The following is a 26,358-nucleotide window of genomic DNA, read 5'->3' on the forward strand; positions in this document are numbered from 1 at the left end:
TCCCGTATGTGAGGGCTCAGCTGGTTCCTAGGAAGGGCTGCTGGGGGTTTGGGGAAGAGCCAAGGCCACTTCCCATAACCAAGGATGCTCTGCAAGGGCCTCATCCAGCTCATGGCTCCCCTGGGTGCTCTGTCACAGCTGCCCTGGGCACTGCAGTGGGTCCCAGGGGGCCACCCTCCCCTGCATGGGGGAGGAGGAGGAGGTGGGAGCGAAAATAGCAGCAGCAGAAGCGCGTGGGGACCTGCACCACCCTGGGGCTGGTGCCTGTGCCCGTGCTGTGCGGGGAGCCCACGGGTTCCTGTCCCATGGCCCCGGGAAGCCCCGCAGCTGCGGCTCCTTCCGCAGGCCTGGGGGAACTGGGGTGCCCATATCAGCCCGTGGGCCCCCAGGAGCTGCAGTCGGGACCGGAGCATGGTGCTCGCCTTCGCCCTCCGCCTCCTGGGCAGCTCCGCTCTGCTCCTGGCTGCCACGGCTGGGGCTCAAGGTAAGGCAGACTCACGGGGTTGTGCCTCTGTGCCCTTCCTCCTGCCACCCTCCTCTGCCTCCTCGCGTGTCCTGGATGTTCTGTGGGGCAGCATCAAGGCTGCCCTGTGCCCTTCAGCGGCATGGGAAAAAGGAGAGGGGGGAGATGGGGGTGATGGGGCTGCCAGAGGCTGTGGGAAGTCCTCGACAACCCGCCCAGCTTCTTTGAACAAGGGGCTTGATCTGTGTGTTTGAAGTGCCATGGTAAAGCAGGCTATGACTGTCTTATGGAAATTGGGCGAGGAGCCTGTTGTAATAATAGCTCGTGTTTGGGGTTTGTCAAGTTGAAACTTGCCACGTCAAATAGGAATGACTTGGGATGGGGCAGGCGAGGAGTGCAATGGCAAACACAGGCTGAGCCGCTCGGTGTGCTGGGTGCCCATGGGGTGTGCGCAGCCTGGCAGGCAGCCCCACGTCCCCTCAGCGGGGACAGCACAGCCAAAACCCACAGAAACTCGGCTCCATCTCTGCAGTGGGGCTTTGTTTGCCCCTTCCCGTCTTGTAAGTGTAGATGTTGTGACCTGGCTGCCCCGACAAGGCCTGGGAAGGGCTTTGGTGCTGTGTGGGGGTTTCTGCTGATGCCCTTGATCGTGTTTGTTATTCTCGGGCATCCTCAGATAGCAAAGGCTGAACCCTGCCCGTCTTTGCTGGCCAAGGTGGCTCAGTGCCAGGCTTGGAGCCGAGCATCAGCAACTGCAAAGGATTTAAGGAAAAAAGGGAACTTATTGCTAAGTTAACACCTGGCAGTGCGTGGGGTGCAGGGGAGCAGATGGGGCAAGGGGCTGTGGTCCTCTGCTCGGCGATCCAGGGGGAATTACCAGTGAGAGGCATTTCACCTTCTTTCCACGTGCCCCTATCTAGTGCAAATATTTGCTCCATGATCCAGGCGGCTCCCCTGCTGTTTTGGTTCAAGAAGCTGCGTGGAGAGCAGCGACGCTGCACCCGTTGCAGGGAGGAAAGGCTGAAGGGCTGCAGCTGAACGCCGTGCTCCTTGTCTGAACACCCTGCTCCCTGTCTCCTTTTTCCAGTTATCCGATGCCCGCCCCCATACATCCAGAATGGGAAGAGCAAGTCTGCTGCTCGCTACGTCTACAGGGCTGGGGCCAGCGTGAGCTTCATCTGCAACCCAGGCTACACCTTGCAGGGCTCACCCACCAGCATCTGCCAAGCTGACTCCAGATGGAGCCCACCTGTGCCAGAGTGCAAAAAGGGCAAGTGTCCCTGCGGGTGTGTGAGTGGGGCGGCCGTGGGAGTCAGGAGGCATCTGTCCTTGCTGCCTTTCCCAAAGCAAGGTGCTTCCAGAGAGAGAGAAGCAGCTCAGGGGGATCTAGGGTGGGAAATGAGGCTGCTGCAGCCTGCCCTGGGCTCGCAGGGGGATGGGAAGAAGCTGAGGATGGGGCTGCGATGCTCTGTGGCCAGTGACTGTAACCCCCAGGCACGCCAACGAGCCGTGGGGAATGGCACCAGCAGCCTCCCCGGGGGATTTCCCTGCTTCTGCTCACAGTCACATCGGGGATGTTTCCTTCTTCCTCCTGGAACGGGAAGCAATCACAGCTTCCCACTCTTCTGCTGCTTCCGTGTTCACGTTCGTCTTCTACCAAATCTGTGGTGTGCACACGAGTTCCCCTTTCAGGGGTGTCCCTATTGTTAGTAATTCCCTCTGGCCACAATGTGATTGTAATCTTGGCGCTGCTCTAATTTTGGTCAACTCATACTTTGGCCCAGCAAACAGAGCAGAGACTGAGCAGGATTCAGGACGTTACCCTGGGCAGCTGTCCTAGTGTGCAGAACGGGGAGCAGTGGATTTATGGGGTAATTTCTCCTCCCTGCAGAGGTGACGTGTCCTCAGCCGCCGAACATCGCCAACGGGCTGCACAGCGGCCAGTCCATGGACAGATTTACTCAGGGAGCCATCGTGTACTACGGCTGCAAGGACGGCTTCACATTGGTCGGGAACATCTCCATCAACTGCTCGGAGGCCGGGCTGTGGAGCCGGCCCCTGCCACGCTGCAAAGGTGGGTTAGGGCATCCCCACGGCACTGCAGGGCTCACGGCACTGCTAGGAAGGGAAGGAAGGGGGCTGAGTGTGCAGGATGTGGTCCAGGCACTGATGTATAAAGGCCACATCCATGTTCCTGCAGCAATTGGCTGTGAGAGACCCGAGGTGCGGAACGGGAGGGTGCGCAAGCACCCGAGCACCTACGAAGCTGGGGAGATCCTGCGCTTCGACTGCGATGCTGGCCATGCCACAGATGGTGCTCAGGAGGCTCGGTGCCAGCCGGGGGGCACTTGGGACCCACCAGTGCTGGCCTGCGAGAGAGGTGAGTGTGGGCAGGGGTGCTGAGATGGTCCCACGGGGGCTTTCACCCATCCCCTTGCCCTGCAGCCACTCATTCCCTTGTGCACTGCTCTCCCGCTAACCTGGACTTGCTGTTGCCCCCTTGCAGTCCAACCATGCCCCACGCCTCCAAAAATCAGCAATGGAGATCACGACGGGCACGGCAAAGCAGAATTTACCATGGGGATGTTCGTGACCTACAGCTGCGATCCCGGCTACTACCTCACTGAGGACGTCTCGCACGTATTCTGCAAAGCCTCGGGGAACTGGAGCCAGCCCAGCCCGCGCTGCGAAGGTTCGTCCGTGCGCGGTGTCCTTGTGTGGTACTGGCATGGGGCAGGCCCTGCCCATTGCCCTGAGACCTTCAGTAAGGGACTAAGCTCTCCCCTGATTATGTATATATACAGTTTTATAACGTGCAAAGAGCGATCTTATAACCATGAACCCGGAGCTGGGTATTTATGAAGCCCACAGCCGGGCGCAATGCCCACAGCTGGCCCATGGTCAGCGTGCAATGCACACAGAGGGGCTGCAGGGCAGCAGCTCCTGCACAGCCTCAGGCGAGGCTGGATGGGTTTCCTTGAATCAGTCAGCACCCATTTTGGCCAGAAAAGCCAGAGGAAAGGCAGAGCAGCCACAGCGGGCTGCCAGGAAAGAGAGATGGGCAGTACCTGGGGTACCAGCCCTCTGCCCCCCACCTCCACCTTCCCCACGTTGGGTGTTGTGCTGGTTTCAGTTGTGCCAGCTCCCCAGCATCACCTCCTCCAGACCCCTCATGAGCCCTTCTGACCCCCCTGCAGAGGTGACGTGTCCCCGGCCACCGAATATCGCCAACGGGCTGCACAGTGGCCAGTCCATGGACAGGTTTCCCCAGGGCACGACCGTGTACTACGGCTGCAAGGACGGCTTCGCGCTGGTCGGGAACATCTCCATCAACTGCTCGGAGGCCGGGCTGTGGAGCCGGCCCCTGCCACGCTGCCAAGGTGGGTTGGGGCATCCCCATGGCACTGCAGGGCTCATGGCACTGCTGGGAAGGGAAGGAAGGGGGCTGAGTGTGCAGGATGTGGTCCAGGCACTGATGTGTAAAGGCCACGTCCATGTTCCTGCAGCAATCGGCTGCGAGAGACCCGAGGTGCGGAACGGGAGGGTGCACGGGCATGAGAGCACCTACGAAGCTGGGGAGATCCTGCGCTTCGACTGCGATGCTGGCCATGCCACAGAGGGCCCCCAGCGGGCTCAGTGCCAGCCAGGAGGCACCTGGGACCCACCAGTGCTGGCCTGTGAGAGAGGTGAGTGCGGGCAGGGGTGCTGAGATGGTCCCACAGGGGTTTTCACCCATCCCCTTGCCCTGCAGCCACTCGTTGCCCTGTGCACTGCTCTCCTGCTCACCTGGACTTGCTGTTTCCCTCTTGCAGTCCGACCGTGCCCCATGCCCCCGAAGATCAGCAACGGACAACACGACGGGCACGGCAAAACCTTTTTTACCACGGGGATGTCTGTGATGTACAGCTGTGATCCCGGCTACTACCTCGTCGGAAATGCTCAGGTGGTCTGCAAAGCCTCGGGGAACTGGAGCCAGCCCATGCCACGCTGTGAAGGTGCGTCCGTGTGGTCACCTCGTCACCAAATCCTGAAAGAAAAATAATCCCATGTAAAATGTCACATGGTAGAAATTAACATCAAGCCCTCCTGTCGTGAAGGTGGGGATGGGGAAGTTTATATAGATTTCACGTAGATTTTGCTGTTGCAATATTAGCTGTCTGTTTTTTTTTGTTTTTTTTTCCTTGTTTTTACTCCTTTTGCACATCATTTCTGCGCATCTCCCTTTCCAGCAACAATCTGCATCAAGCCGGATGTGCTGAATGGCCGGGTAGTCAATGGTGAAGGGCTCATCTACGGCCCTGGGCAGACGGTGACGATTCAGTGCCAGGACGGTTACAGCCTGCAAGGTACAGCCACAATCCTCTGCCAGGAGGACGGCAGCTGGGAGCCTCCCGCACCCCTCTGCGACCTGCTCCATCACCAGATGCTGCCCATCAGACCCGAGCGTTCAGGTAAACGCTGACGGGGCCACCAGGGGCTTGCTGCTCCTTCATATCCCTTAACCCCCCTCCAAAAGGTGCCTAAATCCTGTAAGAGAGTAGGAGATTTAAGGTTGTTTTGGGAACAGGAACCTGATCCTCTGGAATCCTTTGGGGAAATATGTTGTCTTTGTTTAATAATGGCTGCGTTAATCAAAATAAACAATTTTTCAAGGCAAACCAAACCTCTTTCTTCACAACAGTGTTGTTTGTGTGCTTGCACCTGGCACGCCGGCCCTGTTTGACTCTCGTATCTCTTTTCTTTCCCAATAGGTGGTTGTGGTGCTCCTACAAGGTTGCCCTTTGCTGAGCTAAAGGAGGAGCATAGGAATGAGATTGATTTTTCTGTTGGGAAGACTGTGAAATACACTTGTCGGCCTGGATTTGCTAAACACCCAGGACTGTCACCTACTATTACATGCCTTGAGAGCGGAGTGTGGTCAGAAGCACTAGAGTTCTGTAAAAGTGAATAGCTCCTTGATTTGGTGTCCGTTGTTCGAGGAGGATTAGGTGCTAGGTTCTGTCCGTGCTGCACAAACCTTACCGTTATCCTGGTGTTCCAACAATATGTGACTAGTAAAGCCATGTACCTTTATGCTGTTCAAAACCCGTTTTGGGGCTAATTGGAGACGTGGGCAGATTGCTGGGGTTGTAGCTGTATCTGCCGGGCCGTGCTGCAGACAGATCCTACAGCGAGTTTCTGTCTCCCTCAGGGAAGCAGTGCAACCACCCCGGGGAACCCGAGAACGGCAGGATCACCTTCCTGGCAGATCTCTTCTTTGGGTCAACCGTGGTCTACAGCTGTGAAGAGGGGTAAGTGGTGCTAGGTCCTGGTTCTGCTGCTCCTTAAAAAGCCACGGAAAGATGCACGAGGTAAGGCTCCCTTTTCCCCTCCTGGTCATTCATTCCCAAAACGTGGGTTCTGTGCAGAAGCCATCGCGTGGTTCTGTACCTCTTGGAGCACGCGGGGTGTTCCCTTCCTTCTGTGTACACATTTATGCTGGGGAATTGGTACCGGGTGCTGAGCTGGGGGAAAACTTCTCCCAGAGGGTCAGGGCTCTGCGGCCAGCAGGGCTGCCTGCGCTGTCTGCTGGTGAGGAGGAGGTAACAGCTCAAACCGAGGCGACTCGGGATTAATGTGAACTCCTCCTAACCCCAGGCACAGGTTAATCGGACAGTCCAGCAGGCGCTGTGAGATCTCTGGTGGACGTGTCGCGTGGTCCGGCGAGATCCCCACCTGCCAGCGTAAGTAGCTTACAGCCCCGGGGGCTTCACGTGGCTCTGGTGAATAGTTCCCAGCACAGGCTGCCAAATCTTCCCAACCAAAGTTTTAACGGGGAATTTCTCTGCGCTGAGGGCATGTGAAATATCAGGAGGTTTTGATGTCATAAGAAAATATTCTGGGAAAAGGTACAAGACCTCAGAGCTTAATGGATTACAGAAAGCAAGGTCTCAGCCGGTGCTTTCTCAGTAGTGTTTGTGTGCCCTGGCTCTGACTAACAACACAACCCTGATGTAAGAGGAAAGGAAAATATTATGTTCAGCTCAGGGGGATTAACGTTAGACACAAAGAGACCAAGTCACTGCTGTAAGGAGACGCAGAGGGCTGCGGATCAGCCAGAAATGGGATCCCAACACCCCTCGGGCTCTCCCTTTCCCTGCATGCACAGACAGCTCGTTTGTGCCCAGCGCTGCCGTGGCACACCTCAGCAATTAGAGCTTAACGTGTCTCTGCTGGTTACGTAGAGGTTGGTGACTGTTTCCTGAGGACAGAAAGGAAACATTTACAGGCACCTTCATTTTAAAGCATTTTACAGACTCTCCTGGTGCACATTAACCTAACAGGTGACACGCAAATCACTGCCTGCACGAGCCTTTGCATTGTGTGCAGCTGAAAAAACAGCATTTTACGTGGGTGATACAAAAGAAATTTTCTCTTTTTATTTCTTAAATGGTAGAAAGCACAAAGCATGTAGATGCTTCCTCTAAAGAGAGGCTTGTCCGACTGGTGTGCTTTCTGTCACAGAAATACTCAGGGACATGGGATCTGGCTGCCTACAAGGTCTTGCTGGGGAGGCCACATCATTGTGGTTACTCCATCAGCAGGACAAGAGTTTGTGCCCCACAGACTGAGGGCCTTCGGGTACCTCGGTGCTGCAGTTGCGTTCAGCAGGCTCGTTCTGCACCGCTGCAGGTATCCCCTGCGCGCCCCCGCCCAACATTCCCCACGGGAAGCACACGGGGCGGCTGCTGGACGAATTCCACTACGGCACGTCGGTCACCTACAGCTGCGAGCCCGGCTACCCGCTGCGGGGAGAGGCTTCCATCTTCTGCACCACCAGGGACGGGATGAACGGGGAGTGGAGCGGGCCCCCCCCACTGTGCGGAGGTAAGGGTGGGTGGGCGGCTGGGAGAGCTCGGGTGTGAGCCCCTGGCCCCGCTGCCTCGTTTTTGGGATGATGAGGGGACCTCAGGATGACTGTGCTTGTGCCTGGGTGCCTGCTGGGGCAGGAGCTGCTGCTCTGGGCATCTCCAGCCTCCCCGTCCAGGTGGATCTCCCCCACAGCTCTTGTAGGGTGGGCAATACAGTGTCTATAGGAAAGTTATCTTCAGGCTAGAGTCTTAAAAGTGATCACAGCTGGAAGCGGCTCACAGCTGCAGAGCTGTTCTGAGGCCCTGCGCTTCCTTCCCAGAGGCGAGATGTCCCGTCCCGCAGATCCGGAATGGGCGAGTAGTGTCAGCTCCCAGCGTCACCTACACGTACAAGGACACCGTCACCTTCGAGTGTGAGCCAGGCTACACCATGCGCGGGCACAGCGTGGTGCAGTGCCAGCTGAACAGCACCTGGGAGCCGCCCGTGCCATCCTGCGAGCGGGGCAAGTGTCCGGGCAGCGCCCTGCGTGCCAGCCCAACCCCGCACCCCCAGCCCCGCTTTTCCCCCTGATGTCCTTAACCAAGGGGCTGTTTTGTGTCTCCCCCAGCTGGCTGCAGTGCTCCCCCCAGCCTGGTGTTTGCCGAGCTGAAGGAGGCGTTCAGGAACCAGAGCATCTTCCCCGTGGGCAGGGCGGTGGAGTACGTGTGCCGGCCCGGCTACAGCGCGCACCCGGGGATGTCGGCGACCGTCGTGTGCCTCGAGAACCAGACCTGGTCTGCGGCTCTGGAGTTCTGTAAAAGTGCGTCCTGCAGTGCCAGGCTTGGCTGGAAATTCACCCTTCTTGGGTGTGAAGCCCTCTGGCTTTATGGGTTTCGTTGTTTGGGGCAGCCTGCTGTCTGTGTGAGCATCCCCGGGGGATTTGTGCGCACCACGCCGGTGAGCAGCAGAGCTCTGAGGGTGGTGGTGTTCCCTTCCAGGGATGCAGTGTGAGAACCCTGAGGATCCGGAGAATGGCAGAGCCGTTGTCCTGACCAACCTCTTCCTTGGGTCCAAAGTGAATTACACATGTGAAAAAGGGTGAGCCTTGCGACTGGCCAAGCAAGAGGAAAGCAGGTTTTAAGTGGCAAAATGGCTTTACGTGAAGGAAACTGGTTCCAAAGTCAGATGTCTTGGCTGCCACTTACAAGGGCTGTAAAGGAATCTGAGGGTTCTTCCTATAAATAAATAATATTTCTGTGTGACCGCAGGTACAAGCTGTTGGGGCATTCTCAGAGGACGTGTGAGATCTCTGGCACCCGTGTCTCCTGGAGTGGAGCTGCTCCCGTCTGCCAGCGTAAGTAGGCCACCAGAGAAGGTCCTGGGGGGCGGCTTGCCCCAGTGCTGGCAACAGAATGGGGTGAAATCATTCCAGGCAAAGATTTTATTGCAAAATATTTCATTTTTCTTTTCTTTGTGTTTTGGATATTTATTGAAAATGTTTCCAAAGGTCTTTTATCTTGGCCCAACCTGGAAAAAATGTTGATATTTTAAACTCCCGGTTCCTGTAGCCTGCGTTTCTCACTGGTCACATGTAGGAACGTGTGGTCAGGCTCTGTCTGCATGTGTCAGCAGTGCTTATGGAAAGGGAGGTAAGATCAGTCCCACCACCTCCAGCCGTGGGCAGCGAGGAAGTGACTCACAGGAGGGCACAGGTTCCTTTCCCGGAGGACCTTATGTCTCAGGCCAATTCGGGTCACTTTATCGTGTGAGCTGGGCCACGCGCTGGCCGGAGCCGCCTCCATCTTCTGCACCACGGCGGACGGGGAGCACGGGGAGTGGAGATAGGAAGGGAGCTGACATGGCAGGGATTTATTAACGGGGCCAACAGGAGTCTGTCGTCTCCCTCCTTTGGTTTCTGAAGGTTGGCTTGTTCTGGTTTCCTTATTTCTCACCTCTCTCCCCTCCGCAGAGGTGAGGTGTCCTCACCCTCCAGGCATCGCCAACGGGCAGCACAGCGGCCAGCCCTCGGACACCTTCCCGGCAGGCTCGGTGGTTCAGTACAGATGCAAGGACGGATACTCCCTCGTCGAGAATGCAGCCCTCAACTGCACCGCTGAGGGAACCTGGAGCCGGCCCGTGCCACGCTGTGAAGGTGGGGTTGGGTTTGGGTTTGGGTTTGGGTTGTGTCGGCTGCCTTTCCCTGGGTCCTCACTCCCTTCTTGCCTTGGTTCAGTCACTGCAGACCAAATCCCCAGTGAAAGTCACGCAGGCAGAACAAGCTCCACGTGCCTCCCAGATTTCCCTTTCTCCCCCCCGCCAGTAAGGAGAGACCCACCAGCACAGCTGGATGATGATGTTTCTGGCTTTTTTTTTCATGCAAGAATAAGAATCAATAATTTTGGCATGCCCAGTGATGCCAAGGTTTGGCAGCAGGTACTGCCCCGGGTGGGTTTCATGTCCCAAACAGCACATTGTGCTCCTGTCTTCCAGCAATCGGCTGCAAAAGACCAGAAATTGAGCACGGGAGAACAACTGGGCTGGAGGCCATGTACAAGCTTGAGGCCATCGCTGTCTTCAAATGCGATTTTGGTTATGCCCTGAAGGGCTCTCAGGAGTCTCAGTGCCAGTTTGGGGGCATGTGGCACCCGCCTGTCCCCACCTGTGAAAAGAGTAAGTGTAAGCAGGGTGGGGGGGATTTCTTCTGAAGCCACCCTGGCAGGGTGCAACCGCCTCACATTGGAGGTAAAGGGATCCTAAAAGCCCCTCTCCAGGACTGGAAAGGAAATGCATGCAAATATCCATCCTCCCACCTTCATAATCCCATGCAGATCGTCGTTAGGTAGGGCTTTTGCCTCCTTAAACGAATCCAGAAAGGGAGAGCCAGGCTGCTGCATCAGCTTGTTCACAACCATGGGAGGGCCAGAGCCAGCTGCTAGTGCCAAATGTTAGTGCCATGTAACTGCTGCAAATGCCTAAATATGAGAAATGGCCACTCTTCATGTCAATAAGCTAGAAAAAAAAAAAAAATGAATGCAGGAAGATAGGTGTGGGCTGAAACACATTCCAGCACTGACATCCCTAGCTACTCGGGAAAAGGTAATGGGAAACAAGTTAAGATGCTGTCTTATCACACAGGGGGTGGCTGTGGAACCTGCTTTTCACTAGGTTTGATGATTTTTTTTCCCCTTATTGTAGTGCTGCAGTGTCCTTCCCCTCCAACCATCAAAAATGGCCAGCACAGCAGCAAGGACGTGGCAGTGTTCATCCCCGGGATGTCGGTGAAGTACGAGTGTGAGCCCGGCTATGTCCTCACGGGGAAAACCACCGTTTCTTGTTTGCCATCTGGAACCTGGAGCATCCCTTACCCCCGCTGCGAAGGTGAGCTGCGAATGCCATCAGGGTGTCCCAAAAAGGCAGCAGAGAGGCTGCAGGCAGGGGCTGCACTCACCGGGGAGCAAACAGGCAGGGATTTGAAGGCTCCGAGCCCACGCGCTCCTCCTTGCATGGCATCTCCCTGAATTTCAACCTCATAAAAACAACGGGGGAAGCCCTGGCTCTGGCAGCTGCTCCCCCAGCCCACACTTTGCTGCTCTCCACTTCCAGTTGTCACCTGCATGAGCCCCAGCATCCAGGATGGAGAAGTGGCTGAAGGGCAGCAAGCCAAGTACCTCCCTGGGGCTACTGTCACCTTCCGCTGCCACCCGGGCTACACGATGCAGGGCAGCCAGGAGGCCAGGTGCCATCCCGACGGCCGCTGGGTCCCCGCTGTCCCCAGCTGCAAGCCAGGTGAGCACGGGCACGGCTGCTCCTGGCACCGTGGGGACCCAGGGGCTGGGCACCCCCCAGCTGTGAGCATCCGAGGGGTCAGGGCACTGCCGCGGGGGGCAGAGGGGCACCCAGGGATCAGAAGGGGCAGCCTTGGGGCCATGCTGCAGGGCTGGTGCTTTCTCCCTCGCTCACATCGCCCCAGATGTGGAGGTGTTTTGCTGTCTTCCACGTGCTCCTCCGCTGGGCAAAACCCCTCCAACCCCGTTTTCTCCTCCAGCGCTGCCTTGCCCGCCGCCACCCGTCATCGCCCACGCCACGCACAGCGCGGAGCTCGGGGCCAACTTCACCAGCGGCATGGCCGTGAACTACAGCTGCCAGCCCGGCTTCTCCCTGCTCGGGGCCTCCTCCATCTGGTGCACGGCCGCGGGGAACTGGAGCCGCCCGTACCCACGCTGCGCAGGTGAGGGGCCACCGTGGATGCTGCTGGGGCCAGCGAGCTGCCCCACGGAGAGTTTTGGGGGGACTGCAAACCCAGAGACCCCCACGGGTCTAGGTTTGCTGCTGGCACACATCGGGTGCTGGCGTTGGTGGCGTTGGGAATAAGCTGGTGGCATTGCCAGAGCCTGTGTGTTCCCATCGGGAGATGGTCTCGGTGCTCTCACATCTGAGACAGCAGACTCCTGTGCTCCAAGGCCCACAAACGATCCCTCAGCATTTTGGGGATGTGTGGAGCTTGAAAACACCAAACTGGCTAAACTGAGGGTTTTTATAAATTGGGTGCATGTGTCCTTGCATGTTGTTATTAATGTAGGTAAATGTCAGAATACAAGCAAGATGAATACAGCAGCAGTGCCTACCGATGCTCTTGTTTCTCTTTAGCCACATTTCACAGCCAGCACTGATTTCTCTCATGTCCCTTTTGTTTCTTGACAGCTGGATGTGGGGCACCACCACTGTTATTGTTTGCTGAGCTAAACAAGGAGTATAAGAACTGGACCGAGTTTCCCGTTGGGTCGACAGTGAAGTACAGCTGCCGGCCAGGATACGCTAAACACCCGCAGATAACCCCCGCTGTTACGTGCCTTGAGAATCAGACATGGTCAGAGGTCAAGAAGTTTTGCAAACGTATGTTGGGTGGACGCTTCTGTTCTGTTTAAATTGTGCTGTGGCAGCTGAAGCCTTGTAGCTCGGTGGAGGTTTCTCCCTTTCAGTTCCCTCCCCTAGGAACTTGGTCAGGCTCCTAGGATTTGTGCCACTTCTCCTACTACACTGAGTTAGAGAAGCCTAAAACCAGATCTTGTTCTGTTCAGGGAGGAGGTGCAGTCATCCAGGAGAACCAGAAAACGGCAGAGTTATCGTTACAACAGACCTCTTCTTTGGGTCAACAGTGAATTACACGTGTGATAAAGGGTGAGTCCTCTGCCCATCTGCAGCTGAATCAGCTGTGCTTCTGCTCTCTGCAGCTCGCAGGCAGAGTGTGTGTTCCCTGGAGAACAGAGCACCAGCGGCACCTGCACTGGTGCTGGGGAGGAACCCAAATCCCCCGCTGCAGGTGCTGAGCAAAACCCGAAATGGTCCCCGTGGCCAGGGTGCACCTCGCAGCCCTTCAGGTGCTGTAAAGCAGTTCTGGGCTGAAGCAATTCTGGTCTTCACCATGGTCTGTTTCTAGTCTAACTGCTAGTCCAATTGGCAGCAGAAATGTGGAAAAGGGGATTTATTAATAAATTTAAGCGTCAATTAGAGGGCACAACCACCTGAATGCACGAGGGGAAAAGGGACCTTCGTTTTGAAGGCTTTGGCTGACAACAGACTCCATCAAAGCGGGCATTTCTAGCCATAAAGTGGCAGTATGCGATGGCAGATGAGGCTGTGCTTGGTGGCTGTGAGCTGCCACCTCCAGAGACAGTCCCGTAGTAACAGCAGCACCTTGGTGTAACCCCAGGCACCGGCTGGTCGGAGCCTCCCAGCGGCACTGCGTCATTTTGGACTCAGGGACACGCGTGGGCTGGACCGGAGACGTTCCCGTCTGCCAGAGTAAGTGCACTGAGCGGAGCAGAGGCTGGTGAGGAGCCAAACACAGCACAAAGAGATTCGCACGGGTGCTCTCCTTGGGAAGGATCTCCCAAGGCAACGACAGACAGCGTGATGCTGGGATGGGTTCACCCTCGCCCGCTCCATCCCGGCAGCGTGCGTCCTGCTCACACCCGCCTTGTGCGTGCCGCAGGTATCGTCTGCGAGCCGCCCCCGGACATCCCCCGTGGGACACACAGCGGGCACTCCCTGGACGCCTTCCCCTACGCGGCCGTGGTCACCTACACGTGCGAGCCGGGCCACGCGCTGGCCGGAGCTGCCTCCATCTTCTGCACCACGGCGGACGGGGAGCACGGCGAGTGGAGCGGGCCGCCGCCGCGCTGCGGAGGTAGGGCGTGTGGGGCACGGGGACGGCACTCACAGGGGACAAGCGTCCCCTCCTCTGTGCACCCAGATGAGCTGAGCCCCCCGGATGGGCTGCGGCAATGAGGGCAGCCAAGGGACACCCGGCACAGGCTGATGGCTCGGCTCTGATGTTTCTCCGCACCGAGTCCTTTCATTTTTCCCTTTTCCTTCTCTTTCTCGGCACTGATCTACGGCTTTGTCCTCTCCCACAGAGTCGCAGTGCTCTCCCCCTCCAGCCATTGCCAACGGAAGGCACAGTGGCCAAGGCCTGGCAGTTTTCAGCAGCGACATGTCCGTGAGCTACACCTGTGATCCCGGCTTTGTTCTGGTTGGAGAGGCGCACCTGAACTGTACCTCTGCCGGAGCTTGGAGTGCCCCTGCCCCGCGCTGTCAAGGTGCCTTTTTCACCTCTGGACCTGGCAGTGATACAAAGGGAATGGGGGAGAACTTAATCGAACTGACAGACTCTACTCTCTAGTAATAAATGTGAAACTAAACAGAGAAATCAAAATTCTTTCCCAGCAGGGCAGCTGTGTCCTCCCCCACCAGTGATCGACCATGGCCAGCACGACGGCAAGGCCATGGACGTGTTCAGCCCTGGGAAGTCCGTCAATTACAGCTGTGACCCCGGCTATTCTCTTGTTGGGAAATCCAGCCTGCACTGTACAGACAATGCAAGCTGGAGCACCCCGCACCCCCGGTGTGAAGGTGAGCTGCCAGCTGCGGTGGGCAGTGAGAGGGCAGAGACCATCACGGGGGCTCGACAAGAAGCACTCTGTGCAGAGGGGCTCCCGGCAGCAGCTGCAGCAACATTTCTTGGGCATGGGGGAGCAAATGGGCAGGGATTTAAAGGCTCCAAATCCAGGCGCTCCTTGCATGTCTGCTCCTGGAGTCAGCAAATTGCCACCTGCAGAGTCGGGGGACTGCAAATCCAGCGGCCCCCATGCATCCAAGCTTGCTTCCAGCACGTGCTGCATGCTCTGCTCGCTTTGGTGGCATCGTGCCTGTAATCCTTGCTTCACATCACCCCATTCGTACTCTTTTCCAGTCTCTTCAGTCCTGCAATGCCCTTCACCTCCAAGCATTGAAGGAGGCAGTCACAACAGCCAGGAGGTGGAAGTTTTCATTCCCGGGATGGTCGTAAACTACAGCTGTGACCCTGGCTTCAGCCTCCTGGGGGAGGCATCGATTTACTGCACCGAGTCTGGAAACTGGAGCCTGCCTCCTCCTCAGTGTGCAGGTACGTGGGGTGGGCAGCTAAGGGCTGGGGTAAGGGTTGGCAACTTCTGCCACCAGCCCGTGGGACTGACCCTTTCCCTCACTCCTCCCAAAACGCTGAATCGCCTAGTCCTTCCCTTCTGCTGTCAGTTTTGCTTGCAAACTTTCATCTGTGCATACTCGATGCAAATTCTAACACAACCTGACGGAGCTGAAGGACATGTCCAACTTTCCCTGTGCTCTCTCCCCCCATAGGTGGCTGCGGCGCACCTCCAAGACTCAGCTTTGCTGAGCTAACTGAGGAGCACAGAAACCAGACGGCATTTCCTGTGGGGAGGACGGTGCGATACGCCTGCCGGCCGGGATACTCGCGGCACCCCACAGTGCCCCCAGCTCTGACGTGCCTCAGCAACCACACGTGGTCTGAAGCGCGGGCGTTCTGCAAAAGTGAATAGCTCAATCCGTTTGGTGGTGGTCTCTGAAAACTGTCGCAATTGCGACAAATTTCTGGGTCTCTAAAAGCAATCTTTACAAAAAAAAAAAATCATACATGGCTTCACTAGTCACATAGTTTGGGCAGCTGTTGTTTTGGTTTGGTTTTTATATGAATGCCTTCTTTACTGGTGTCTGAATGTGGACAGATCCTTAAGATATTTTCTCGTAGTGCATTACCAGACCGCAAGAGAGGAGTTTAAACTTGGCCTTGTTCTTTCCCAGGGAAACAATGCCATTATCCAGAAGCACCAAAGAATGGCAGAGTTGTTGTTCTGACAGATCTCCTCTTTGGGTCCATTGTGAACCACACGTGTGAAGAAGGGTGAGTCCCGCGCTGCCTTTGCTGACTCCATTTACTGAGCTCGGTGTTGGGTGACTTACAGCAAAGGGGCACAGCACACTCCTCGGCTCCTGCCATTCTCCACAGCAAGCCAGGATCTGCATTTTGGGTCCAGTTATGCCACTGGTGCCTGCTCAGGAAAGGGAGAAGCATCTCCTATTTTTCCCTGTCTGTGCTCAACCCGCTGCTTTGCAGACTTCATTTTCAGGCTGTCTTCTCAGACAGCCACCCAGCAGGAGCCAAGGGTGCAGGCAAGCACATGGTGCAAGGAGGCTTGGGAATCCCTTGGGTCCGAGCCCTGGTTTGGCACCTGAACAAACTAATCCAGAGTCCTTTGGGATCACCGCTGTTCCTCTTGGGTCCAGGAAGAAGGAGCTTGGCATCCTTCATTCCAGTGTGCCAAACCAAGAGGGACACCTCGGTGACCACAGGAGGCTGCAGAAGGAAGCTCTGGGGGCAGCGTGACGGAGGGAGTGCAAAATCCAGGCTGTGTGCCCCGGTGCCAGCTGGTGTTTCCTTCTGTGTGACTCCAGGCACCGACTGGTCGGGCTGTCTCTGAGGCGATGTGAGCTTTTTGGAGCAGACGTTGCATGGAGCGGAGATCTTCCCATTTGTCAGAGTAAGTGGGTCACGACCAGATCTGGTCCTTAGAATCAAAAAGTGCCATTTCCTTAACATAAATAGAGCCTTGAGGAATAAGCCTTCTTAAGTGTAATATTCCTCTAGGATTGTTTTGCTTGCATATTTGTTTGGTTTCTTCTGAAAATCTTCCAGATGCTAGCTTGTGATCTTGCAGAGTTATGCAGAATGAAGAGTTGTCAGATGCCTCTAGGGACGTGTCCCCTTTGTTTCACAAACACAATAAAAGAAGGAGGAAACGTGTCTTGCAGGAGAAGAGTAGTAAAACTAAACTGGGACCTTCTGTGTCCTGCACTGCTGTCCAAGCCACACGACTGTCTCGCAGGGGGTGGTCGGTGCAGTGTGGATGTGGTCCTCCCTTTGGGTGGAGTTGCTTTGGAAAGCAGGAGCTTGGTGTAGTAAAAGAGCCATGAGAATGCCTGACAGTGCTTATGGATTCCTGCACCATTCAGTGTATTTACTGAATGTGTTTGCATTATTCTGCTTGTAGGCACAAAACTGTGTTTAAATATGCAATAAGGTGGTCATTAGCTAACACCTGCACACGGCTCCCTCTCTGAGATGAGGAATTTCTCTTTCAGAGGTGGTGTGTCCAGCCCCACAGATCCAGAACGGGAAGATATCTGGTATTAGACATCGCTACAGGTACAAGGACACCGTTAACTTTACCTGCCATGAAGGTTTCACCCTGCGAGGCCACAGCACGGCCCAGTGCTCAGCCAACAGGAGGTGGCACCCCCCCGTGCCCGTCTGTGAGCAGGGTGAGCATCACGCTGACCCGCTGACATCGCGCGTCCTCCCTGATTGCTGCTGAAGCCAATTTTGCTTTTACATTTCCTGTTTGCTCTGAGTGCTCTAAGGAAAAAGCAGCTATTGTTCCTTTCACTTGTGACTCTCTTCTGACACAGGAGATGTGCCAGGTTGAAGGCCGTGCTCTGTGTTTTTTTCCTCTTTGCTCCCCCTGCTTGTTGCAGCCCATAATCCATGTTGTTATTCTTCCTTTTCTGAAAGTCAGGAACTTGGTAGCTACATGGCAGGACATTGCCTATCAGAGAGGAGTGATTTTTGCTGGAAGTATAAAGGAAAGATGATAGAAAATGAAGGTGCATTTGTGCATTGCATGTGTTCAACCAAATGTGTGTTTTCAACTCCTAATGCTGCATCTAGATGGAACGGCAGAACGCTATCATCATCCTGATACCACGGTGAGGCCAGGTAGGTCTATGATGCAAGGCAAAATTTACTAAATGCTAACTGTTCTTCCCCCCGTCCTGCTTTTTGAGGGGAAGAGGAGTAATTGCACTATTTTAGTCTTTCGTTATCACTTTTTTCATGGTTTAACTTCACCTTCTCACCTTCCTCCTCTCTCCTCTGTCAGCGGTGATGTGTCTGCCTCCTCCGGGCATTGCTAACGGGGAGCACAGCAGCCCTTCCTCGGACATGTTTGGTGTGGGAGCACTCGTGCACTACCGCTGCAAACCTGGTTTTGTCCTTATTGGCAACGAGTCTGTCCGCTGCATGCCCAACAGAGCCTGGAGCCGTCCCCTTCCTCGCTGCGAAGGTGTGTTCGTGCACTTGTCACTGGTTCTCCTCGCCTTGTTAAATATGCTAAGCATGTAGTGACATTTGGGTAAGGACTTGATGTGATTCAGCAAATTCTAAAGAAAGAATGAGGTCCCTGTGGCCAAATGCCCATCCCTATCCCACGCGAGCTTCACAGCCTAAAGGCTTCTTTCTGCCCTCCCTGTCCGCAGCTGGCTGCGTGAGACCGGGAGTTGGGAACGGAGAGGCGATCGGATTGGAGTCTCTCTACAGGCCTGGAGACATCATCACGATTGAGTGCAATGCTGTCAATGTCCCCAGAGGCCTCCACAAGTCCCAGTGCCAGCCCGGGGGCACATGGGATCCTCCACTGCCTGCCTGTAGCAGAGGTAAGCGCGTGCGCTCAGACGCCTCTCCTTGCTGACCCTGCCACTCTTCGTAGCATGTAGCAGGATATTTAGGGGCCGAGAGGAGTCCTGGCATCTAGTGTTTAGCTCTGAAGATCCTAATTTTTCCCATTCTTATCGCTGGTGTCTCAGTTTCTCAGGACAAACTCCTTAAAAGTGAGCTCAGGCCAGCTGTGCCAGACGTAAGGGACCCGTGCGGATGTTGCAGTAAGGTGCTCTTACAAGCGGGCAGCTCCTATTATACACACAAACCTATCTGATGCCTCAGGGAAGATGCTGCTGGGCAGTGTTCCCCTGCGTAAGAAGAAACTCATGTGACACCACACTTTGTAGATGTTTCGGGGTGAAGTGAGCACACGGGGCTGGGCAGGGCTGGCTCCGTGCATTGGTGCCAGTAGTGTGGTGATGGGCGTGCAGCCATGCACGGGTGCTTGGAGCCTCTCCTCCTGCCTGTACGAGTTGTGTTTTAATCTGGGCTTCCCTCTCTTTAGTGAAACGCTGTTCCAAGCCTCCAGCTATCCCCCACGGGTGGCACAGTGGCCTGGCAAAAGCGGTTTTTGCTCCTGGAACATCTGTGAGCTACAGCTGTGAGCCCGGCTTCGCCCTCACTGGGATGGCATCCATTCATTGTACTGAGTCTGGAGCCTGGAGCCACCCTTCTCCAGTCTGTCAAGGTGTGTGTTTGTTGCAGAGAGCTAAGAAGAAAGGACATTTAACACTTGGTGTGCCTTAGGGAAAGGTCTAAAGATTAAAAAAAAAAAAAAAAAAAAGATATATAAAAAAAGACTAAATAAAGACTAAATCTGAGTCCTTTACTACTGAATGGGTGATAGGAATAAGATAGTTTACACGCATTTCCAAAACCTGGTGGAGTTATATGATTACAAAATCAGTTGCTGAGGCTAGGTAAAAAAAATAAAAGGAAACAAACAAGGCTATAAAGGTACAGGGCCTTAGCTGTTCTCTGGAAGTCCACTATGATTCTCATTTCAACACTATCATTTGTCTCTCCCTGACTTTCCAGCTGTGAAGTGTCCTCTTCCTCCAAATATCACCAACGGGAAGCTCGAAGGCAACATTTCCGACACTTTCCCCTACGGAGCATCTGTATCCTACAGCTGTAATGCCGGCTATTCGCTCGCTGGGAACGCTTTCATCAACTGCACGGCACTAGGGACCTGGAGCCAGCCTCCCCCTCGGTGTGAAGGTGTGTGTGAGCTTCGTCTGCTCGTGCTGCTTGGAGGTTCTGGTGGGAGACATCCCCAGAACTGGGCTGAGGAGCCATGTAGCCATGCTGACACACACGTTTTACTTTGGGAGATGAAATCTTCAGAGATACATGGGCCAAAATCGAAGTGGTAAAACGTTCTGCAGCTGCTAACACCGAATTCCACCCCCTTATTTCACTTGGGAACCACTTCCACATCAGAGCTAGTGATGTTAATTATCGATTTGCCCACTTTTGGTATCACTGGGAAGAATATGATATTGTTATAGAGAAGTAGGATGGGACCCAGCTTGTGTTAATAGCCAGAAGGATACGAGTGCAGTAGGGGCAATTCTGGGAGGCAGTGTTAATTCTCACATGTTCTGCATCTCTGCCCTTGTTGCTGTGAGTGAGCTATTTATTAACTTTCCCCCTTTAAGAGCTTTTTTCTCTTTGACAAGCAGAAACTTCCTTCCTCCCCTTCCCTTTCTGTGTCTCTCACTCCCCGTTATCACTAGAAGGAACAGAAGGAAGCGATTATGTCAGATGAATTTTCCCTGATGGACTACCTGTAAATTACATGTGAGCCTTTCTGTTCCTTTTCTGGAACATGCCCCTGTTCCTGTGACTTGGCACTTCTGTGCAGCATACAGTGAAGGTCGGCCATCAGGCAGACCTTGACTATCAGCTATTTCATGAATGTAACAAGATTCCTAGTGTGGGTGTCCCTGCACGGAAAAATGGGCATTCACTGGAATAAATTCACAGGGCACTTCCTCAGTGGAGTTGCACCACAACAGTGACTCAATTGAAACGCACTTGGGTAACAAAAGGAGGAAACAAACCAAATGCTTATGTAAATAAGTCAGTAGCTATTTAGAGAAAGCAGGCTCACGGAAAAAATTCTCCCTGTCATTTGACATTCTCATGGTTTTGAATTGTCCTTAGTAAGTATTACGCATGGTGAAAAAATTTACGAATGGTAAAAATAAGAAAGGCATAAAACAGAGGTCAAAATTTACATGTTGATGTTACCCCTCTGGTCTCGGCTCTTCCTTAGGAGTAGGAGTTATTCAGAAAGAATTCAAGAACAATGCCTTAAATAACTCCACTGTACTTATAATATTTCCTGTTCCTTCTCATTTAATGCCCTTTTTTGTTATTTCTAATTTCAGAGATCAGATGTGTATTCCCAGAAGTTCAAGGTGTTAAGAAAGCCACAAGTGGCAACACTTACCGATTTGGGACTAACATTACTCTTGAATGTGATGATGGTTACATGTTGGAAGGCATCAGTCAGATTCAGTGCCAAGAGGACTTCAGCTGGGACCCTCCTGTGCCAGCCTGTAAACTAAGTAAGTGATACGTAAATGAAGCAGAGAATAAAAAGAAAAATGCAAGTGCATTTATGCAGCCTCTGTTCTGTTCTTAAAAGCTTGCAATACTTGGCTACTAGTCAGGCAGACTGGACAAGGTCTAGATCAATTCATTTTTTGCAGTGTGTTCATGAACCCTTCAGGTGAGAATAGAAGGAAATTCCATGAGCTTTAGATCCCCCCTAACAACAAAAAGATGATTTCTAACAATGGTGTCATTCTTCTACCCTAACTGTCTGTGCGACCTGCTCCCAGGGCCTCTTAGGTCTGTTTAAAGCCGATTTGACCAGGGAAATAGAAAACAGCAAGTAGCCATTTGTAGCAGGGCAGTTTCAAAACTCTGTTCCTCCCTCTTTCTGCACTCCTCTTTTCTGCGTAAGATTGTTATTACCGTCAATCTCCCTTTTAAAAATGCAAATGTCCTTCTGTATGAAAAAAGTATATAAATGTATGTTTGTTTTTTTTTAAGAAATTCTGTATTGTAGGCCTTGGCAGCAAAAGTCATACATGTATTAATGAAGTGGTTAGCTACAGTTGAGAAACATTGCCTTTTATTTTTATTTTAGAATAGTTTACTGACTTATGTTTCTCTCTTCCCTTCAGCTTCTCGCAAGTCTGGTTCAGTAGGCCTAGGTAAGCAGCTCAGAAACATTTTTGTGGCCAGATCTTTAGCCTCAGGGGCACTATTTTCCTCTATGTACTTGAAGATATGCCTTGTTATGTCTGTTGGGCTGATATGTTTTAACACATACAGTGAAAATAATACGTGCTCTTCCCTCTCAGGAGTCGCAGCTGCAGCAGTCCTGCTTCTCCTGGGTGCAGGCATTATCTGGAAAATTATTTCTAAGCAGAAGCAAGGGTAAGGCAGTCTGCTGGATCTTTCTTGCCCAGGTGTGACTCCTATGCAGTAAAAATGCTTAAAATTTGTGCCAGAGTGTGACTGAATCTTTTAATTTTGTGTCTTGAGCTCAGAGTTGCAAACTGTTCAATGCACACCAACCTGGAATCATGTGGTTGTTTCACTTCCAAAACTCTTCCTTAGGGGAAACCTGAGTGGTCTTTACAAACTGACTGAGTTTACTGTGTCCTGTTCTTTTTCATGTAGCTTTTATCATACATATGAGAACTACAACTACAAAACCGCTCTGGACCAGATAACTGAAAAGAAATGCTCATGTCTCGCATAGCAGGTATGGATTTTTATTAATTATATAAAATATCAGTTACAATTGCAAATTTAAGTTGTCCCAGAATAATCGTTCAAGTAGAAAATTCTCTTCCCTCAGACTTCTGGTAAGATGCTTTCCTTTGCCGAATATATAAAAGAGACAGTGTTTTAAACATGCTGTTTCTTTAAACATGCTATTCTTGCTAACACCATGTAAAACTTATCTTAACTTTCACATATTTCCCTTGAAATCTGGAGAACTAAATCCAGATAATGTTCTAGACACTGCCCTTGATGTGTGCATTTCCTTTCCGTAATCCAAATAAATGGTGTTCATTGGTCAGGCTTTCAAGCTATGCCTTATGTCTTGCAGAAACTTGCTTTTCTTTGTAAGAATTATAGGAAAGTTTGCTCTCCAAACAACTGCCATAACAGCACTAGAGTAAGGAAAGGACTCTGAACTGGGCCTTTTTTCTTTTTTGTTTATTTATTTTGGCTTGTTTTTGCATTTACTGCGATGCCAGTTTTATTTACAGGTGAGTCTATTTTCCATGCTGAATCTATTGCAGATAATAATTAATATTCACTCTTAGTAGCAATCCGAATGCAATCATTTTGACTACAAAATGGCATCTGTAAACTTAGGTGTCTTTTTTTTTTTTTTTTTCTCCTTTTGTGAAGGCTGGTTTGCGATGATTTCCTCTTTCAAACAAAGCATTACCCAGAAGGGTATGCCCTCCTCCTTTCCTGAGTGATGACATAATCTCTAGACATTAGTATAAAGCCAGGGAAAATCTAATTTTAACACCATTATGTTGTCTTCTTCCTAGACTGGCGACCTGTGCTGCCTCTAGTAAGGCACGGGAGACATTCTTCCTCAAGCAGCAGCGGGTTGCACGGAAGCACTGCTCGTGTCGAGACTGAAATTGTGTGGAAAACGGCACTTTACTGCAGAACCAACGCTCACGCTGCTCCTGCTCCCATTAACCACCCCAAGGGCCTAACGAAGCTCAAGCTGCGCACAGTACAGAAGCTCATTAGAGGGACTTCTCTCCCACACGGCACCTCACAAAGATTATTTCCTTCTCTATTCGCAAACCCTGAGCTAAGCAGGCTCCACAGAGGCGTTCCTGCAGCATGCGGTCAGGATGTGTTGGCCCGCAGATCTCCTTTGTTAGCAGTAGCCGTGCCCATGCCTGCAGCATGGTTTGCTCTCTAATTTACACCAGGAACGCTCACGCGTGGCGTTCCTCTACAAACGCTTAACCTAATAAAAAAAACGTGAACAAAAGACAAATGCTTTAGGTTTTGTCCCTCCTTTCGCCCCCCATTTCAACAGATCTCGGCTTATTAGTGTTCCCTTCTCTTAGACAAGCCCCACCCGCGGCTTATTTTTAACGGAAAAAAAAAAAAAAAATCCGCACACGGAAGCGTTTATTTTCACTTTGTTACTGAGCACGCTTTGAAGCCTTTCCTGAGGGGGAAGCGGGGCCCCCTCAGGCCGGGCAGCGGCACCGCCCTTCCCGGGGAGGGCCGGGCCGGGCCGGGCCCCGCCATGGCGGCCGCCCCCCTCCCGCCGCGCTGCGGGGACCGCGCAGGGCGCATGCGCCGCCAGCCCCGCGCTGCGTCTCCTGAGGCAGAGGCGCGGAGCGGGCGCTGCCGGGGCTGCGGCCATGGGGACGGGGACGAGAACGGGGTCGGGGACGGGGATCTGCCCGCCTGGCCTCGGGCTGCTGCTGCTGCTGGTCACGGTGGTCGTGGTGCTGCTCGGCGAGGCGCGGGCGGAGGGTGAGGAACGGGCGCTTTGTCCCTCAGCCCTCTCCGTGAGGCGCCATGGAGGGGGAGCGGCCGCGCTGAGGGGAACCGGGGGGGGGGAGCTGAGGGGAGCCGGGTGGGCGCTGAGGGGAGCCGGAGGGGTCTCGGGGGGGTCCCGGGGGTCGTTCGTCGCCTTACAGGGCGAGGGGAGCTGAGGGGAGGGAGGGCGGGGGGCGAGACCTGGCTGCGAAGCGCAGCGTGGGGCCCCCTTGGTGCCGGTGGGTGCTGGCTCAGCCCCAGGGCTGGGGGTTACCTCACGGGGTGGGGGGGCGGTGGTTTTATTGTTTAACGCTGTTTTCTAGCGCGGTGGGTGAGTACAAAGGAGCACAAAGGGTTTTGTCCGAGGCGCTGCGGCAGCGGCCTTTTGTCCAGGGGAAGGGCAGCTGCCACCCTGCTGCTTTCCGCCCCTGCGGTTTCCCCACAGCCTGCCACGCGGGTGTTGTGCTCCCCGTGAGCACGCAGGGGGTTAAGTTTTCTGTATCTAACCGCAAGAATGAGGCAAACACAAAAAATAGCCGCTAGGAAGCAACGCGTTGCCTAGGCAGAACGCTAAAGAGCAAGGCGAGCAAACAAATGGTGGATTAACCGGTGCTAGCGTGGAGTTGGGCATTGGATGTGCTCTAAATACGAACTGAAAACCTGAAATCTAAATAAATAAGTAGTTCTGGCTTTTAAGAACGTTGTTGCTTTCATTTTTTGATGCATCCTTAAACCTACCACACTAGCCTGCCCTCAGCTTGTCTCCTTCCTTGTTGATAAATCTAAGTGTTGCTTTTTCTTCCCTTGTGCTCTGGCAGAGGAGTGTATGCCTCCAGAAAGACTGCAGTACGCGGAGCTGACGGAGAGTTCCAGCGCAAAGCAGAGCTTTCCCGTTGGAACCACAGTGACATACATGTGTCGCCCCGGGTATATGAAAATCCCTGGGAAGTCGCCAGATCGAACGTGTGGTGAAGACTTAAGGTGGTCGCAAACAGAGGAATTCTGTACAGGTGACATGTGCTTAAACTCTTGCTTTTCTTCTTTGTGATTTGATGATTTCAGTTGTTTTCAAATGAGAATTAATGTTTTTTACAATTTAAAAGGAAGCTTGAAAAATACTAGTGATTTTAAGGACAGCATACGACAAAGACTTAGTCGTTGTATATAACTACAAAGATGTAGACTTATTTTTTTTTCCCCTTTCTCCCCAGCGAGAAAATGTACTCATCCAGGAGAACTGGAAAACGGTATTGTTCATGTGACAGATCTTACATTTGGTTCACAAGCTACCTTTTCTTGTCACACAGGGTGAGTGTTTTGGTGAAGTTTTCATTTCTTCTTTTTTTTTTTTTTTCCTGTTTAGACCAGGATTGAACCAAAACCGAACTTTCTTATGTAGGTTTCATTCCAGTTCTGACTTGAAATATCTCCAGATTTATACCTTGGGCAAATAAAATGACATCTAAACTTAATTCCCTGGCTTTACTTGCTGTTTGCATCAACCGAGGCTTAAGGTTTTTAGCGAATACTACAGTGTTAACCACTAACAACCTTTTTTAATGTTCCTGTGGCACAGGGAGCAAACATCCACTCATTGCGCTTTATTGAATAACAACCCACCTGTCTGCATATAGCAAATGAACTCAAAAGTGCTAACCTCTTACAAGGATTTTTTCTTCCTTTCCTTTTACAATTTATTTATTTAGTGTTAGTAACTTGAAGGTATTAGTGTTAGAGGGTACATGGAAAGGTTTCCATCCGTTCCTGTAGTGACATCTCATTTGCTTCTCTCTCACTTTCAAAGTGGAGACTGTTAGCAAAATAGACTCTTTTAAGATACCATTTTCGTTACAACAGAAGTGTGGTATGTCACATCCCCATAGTCAGAATTATGGAATTACACAAGCAAAGTTTCTAGCTCCTTCCTTGAGAAATTAGGTTTCTTATGTTTTACCTCTTTTAAATGTTTTTACCTGTCTAGGTTCAGAATACGTGGAAGTAGTGAAATTACCTGTGTAGTTAAAAATAAAGCTGTTGACTGGGATGGAGCTGTTCCTTTCTGTGAACGTAAGTAAATTAGGACCACATTTAAGTTTGTATTCAGATGGTGATAGCTTATTTTAAAGCACCTGTGCAGTACACTTTCATGTATAAGAAATAATGGTAACATAGATGATCAAGGTAACAAAATTCTGTCAGCTAAAATGTGTGATTTATTTCTAGGAGTTCCTTGTGAACCACCACCAAGTATAGCCAACGGGTACTACACCGAAGCACCTGAGTATGTTTATCAAACAACAGTAACCTATAGGTGCAATGATGCACCGAGAGGTGAAGATCCCTACTCGCTGGTTGGTACACCTTCTATTTTCTGCACGCTTGATGGAGACTTAAATGGAGTTTGGAGTGGACCACCTCCACAATGTAAAGGTTGTTAGCTCTAAAATATATTTCTCTATTGTAGCCTGTCTGACTCCAAAGCTTCAGTATCTGACCTTTTTTGGAATTGAGTCAGGAGGTGAATGTTTTTTCTTATAGAAAAGGAGGAACTTCTATCTTCTGCTGTAAATTGATGTAGTTCCGATGGAGGTCAGATAAACTACATTGTGGGTATTGATTGATTATGACACAGATTGGCTTAGAACTTAAGATGTTTTTGTTTTTTTAAAAAAAG

General features: G+C 52.5%; 2 protein-coding genes across 6 annotated transcripts in view; both read left to right on the top strand.

Annotated features, from left to right (window-relative positions):
* Positions 1–411: 411 nt before the first annotated feature.
* Positions 412–21,909, top strand: CR1 (complement C3b/C4b receptor 1 (Knops blood group); the record flags this gene model as incomplete). The annotated part of the gene is made up of 39 exons (XM_084301929.1): positions 412–484; positions 1,551–1,733; positions 2,355–2,537; positions 2,664–2,843; positions 2,970–3,155; positions 3,661–3,843; positions 3,970–4,149; positions 4,276–4,458; positions 4,693–4,914; positions 5,215–5,406; positions 5,655–5,754; positions 6,101–6,186; positions 7,136–7,330; positions 7,635–7,817; positions 7,923–8,114; positions 8,293–8,392; positions 8,563–8,648; positions 9,264–9,446; positions 10,490–10,672; positions 10,898–11,080; positions 11,340–11,522; positions 11,996–12,187; positions 12,373–12,472; positions 13,005–13,096; positions 13,287–13,481; positions 14,024–14,206; positions 14,556–14,738; positions 14,972–15,163; positions 15,434–15,533; positions 16,085–16,170; positions 16,772–16,951; positions 17,569–17,751; positions 17,945–18,121; positions 18,631–18,813; positions 19,164–19,346; positions 20,522–20,701; positions 21,326–21,355; positions 21,506–21,581; positions 21,828–21,909. 39 exons carry the CDS (start codon positions 412–414, stop codon positions 21,907–21,909), a joined length of 6,036 nt encoding a protein of 2,011 aa, XP_084158055.1.
* Positions 21,910–23,500: 1,591 nt separating this feature from the next.
* The window catches only part of LOC311219034 (membrane cofactor protein-like), a 29,125-nt gene continuing 26,267 nt past the window's right edge, over positions 23,501–26,358 (top strand). For all 5 annotated transcript variants that reach the window (XR_014619141.1, XR_014619142.1, XR_014619143.1 and 2 more), the window contains exons 1-5: positions 23,501–23,678; positions 24,503–24,694; positions 24,896–24,992; positions 25,666–25,751; positions 25,908–26,114. Coding sequence is in view for 2 of the 5 variants with exons in the window: in XM_084301991.1 (XP_084158117.1) it covers positions 23,564–23,678; positions 24,503–24,694; positions 24,896–24,992; positions 25,666–25,751; positions 25,908–26,114 (697 nt within the window). In the remaining 3 variants the exon portion in view is untranslated. The remainder of the gene's footprint in view (positions 23,679–24,502; positions 24,695–24,895; positions 24,993–25,665; positions 25,752–25,907; positions 26,115–26,358) is intronic.

Source organism: Netta rufina (genome assembly GCF_964035555.1).
Source record: "Netta rufina genome assembly, chromosome: 26".
Taxonomy (NCBI): Eukaryota; Metazoa; Chordata; class Aves; order Anseriformes; family Anatidae; genus Netta; species Netta rufina.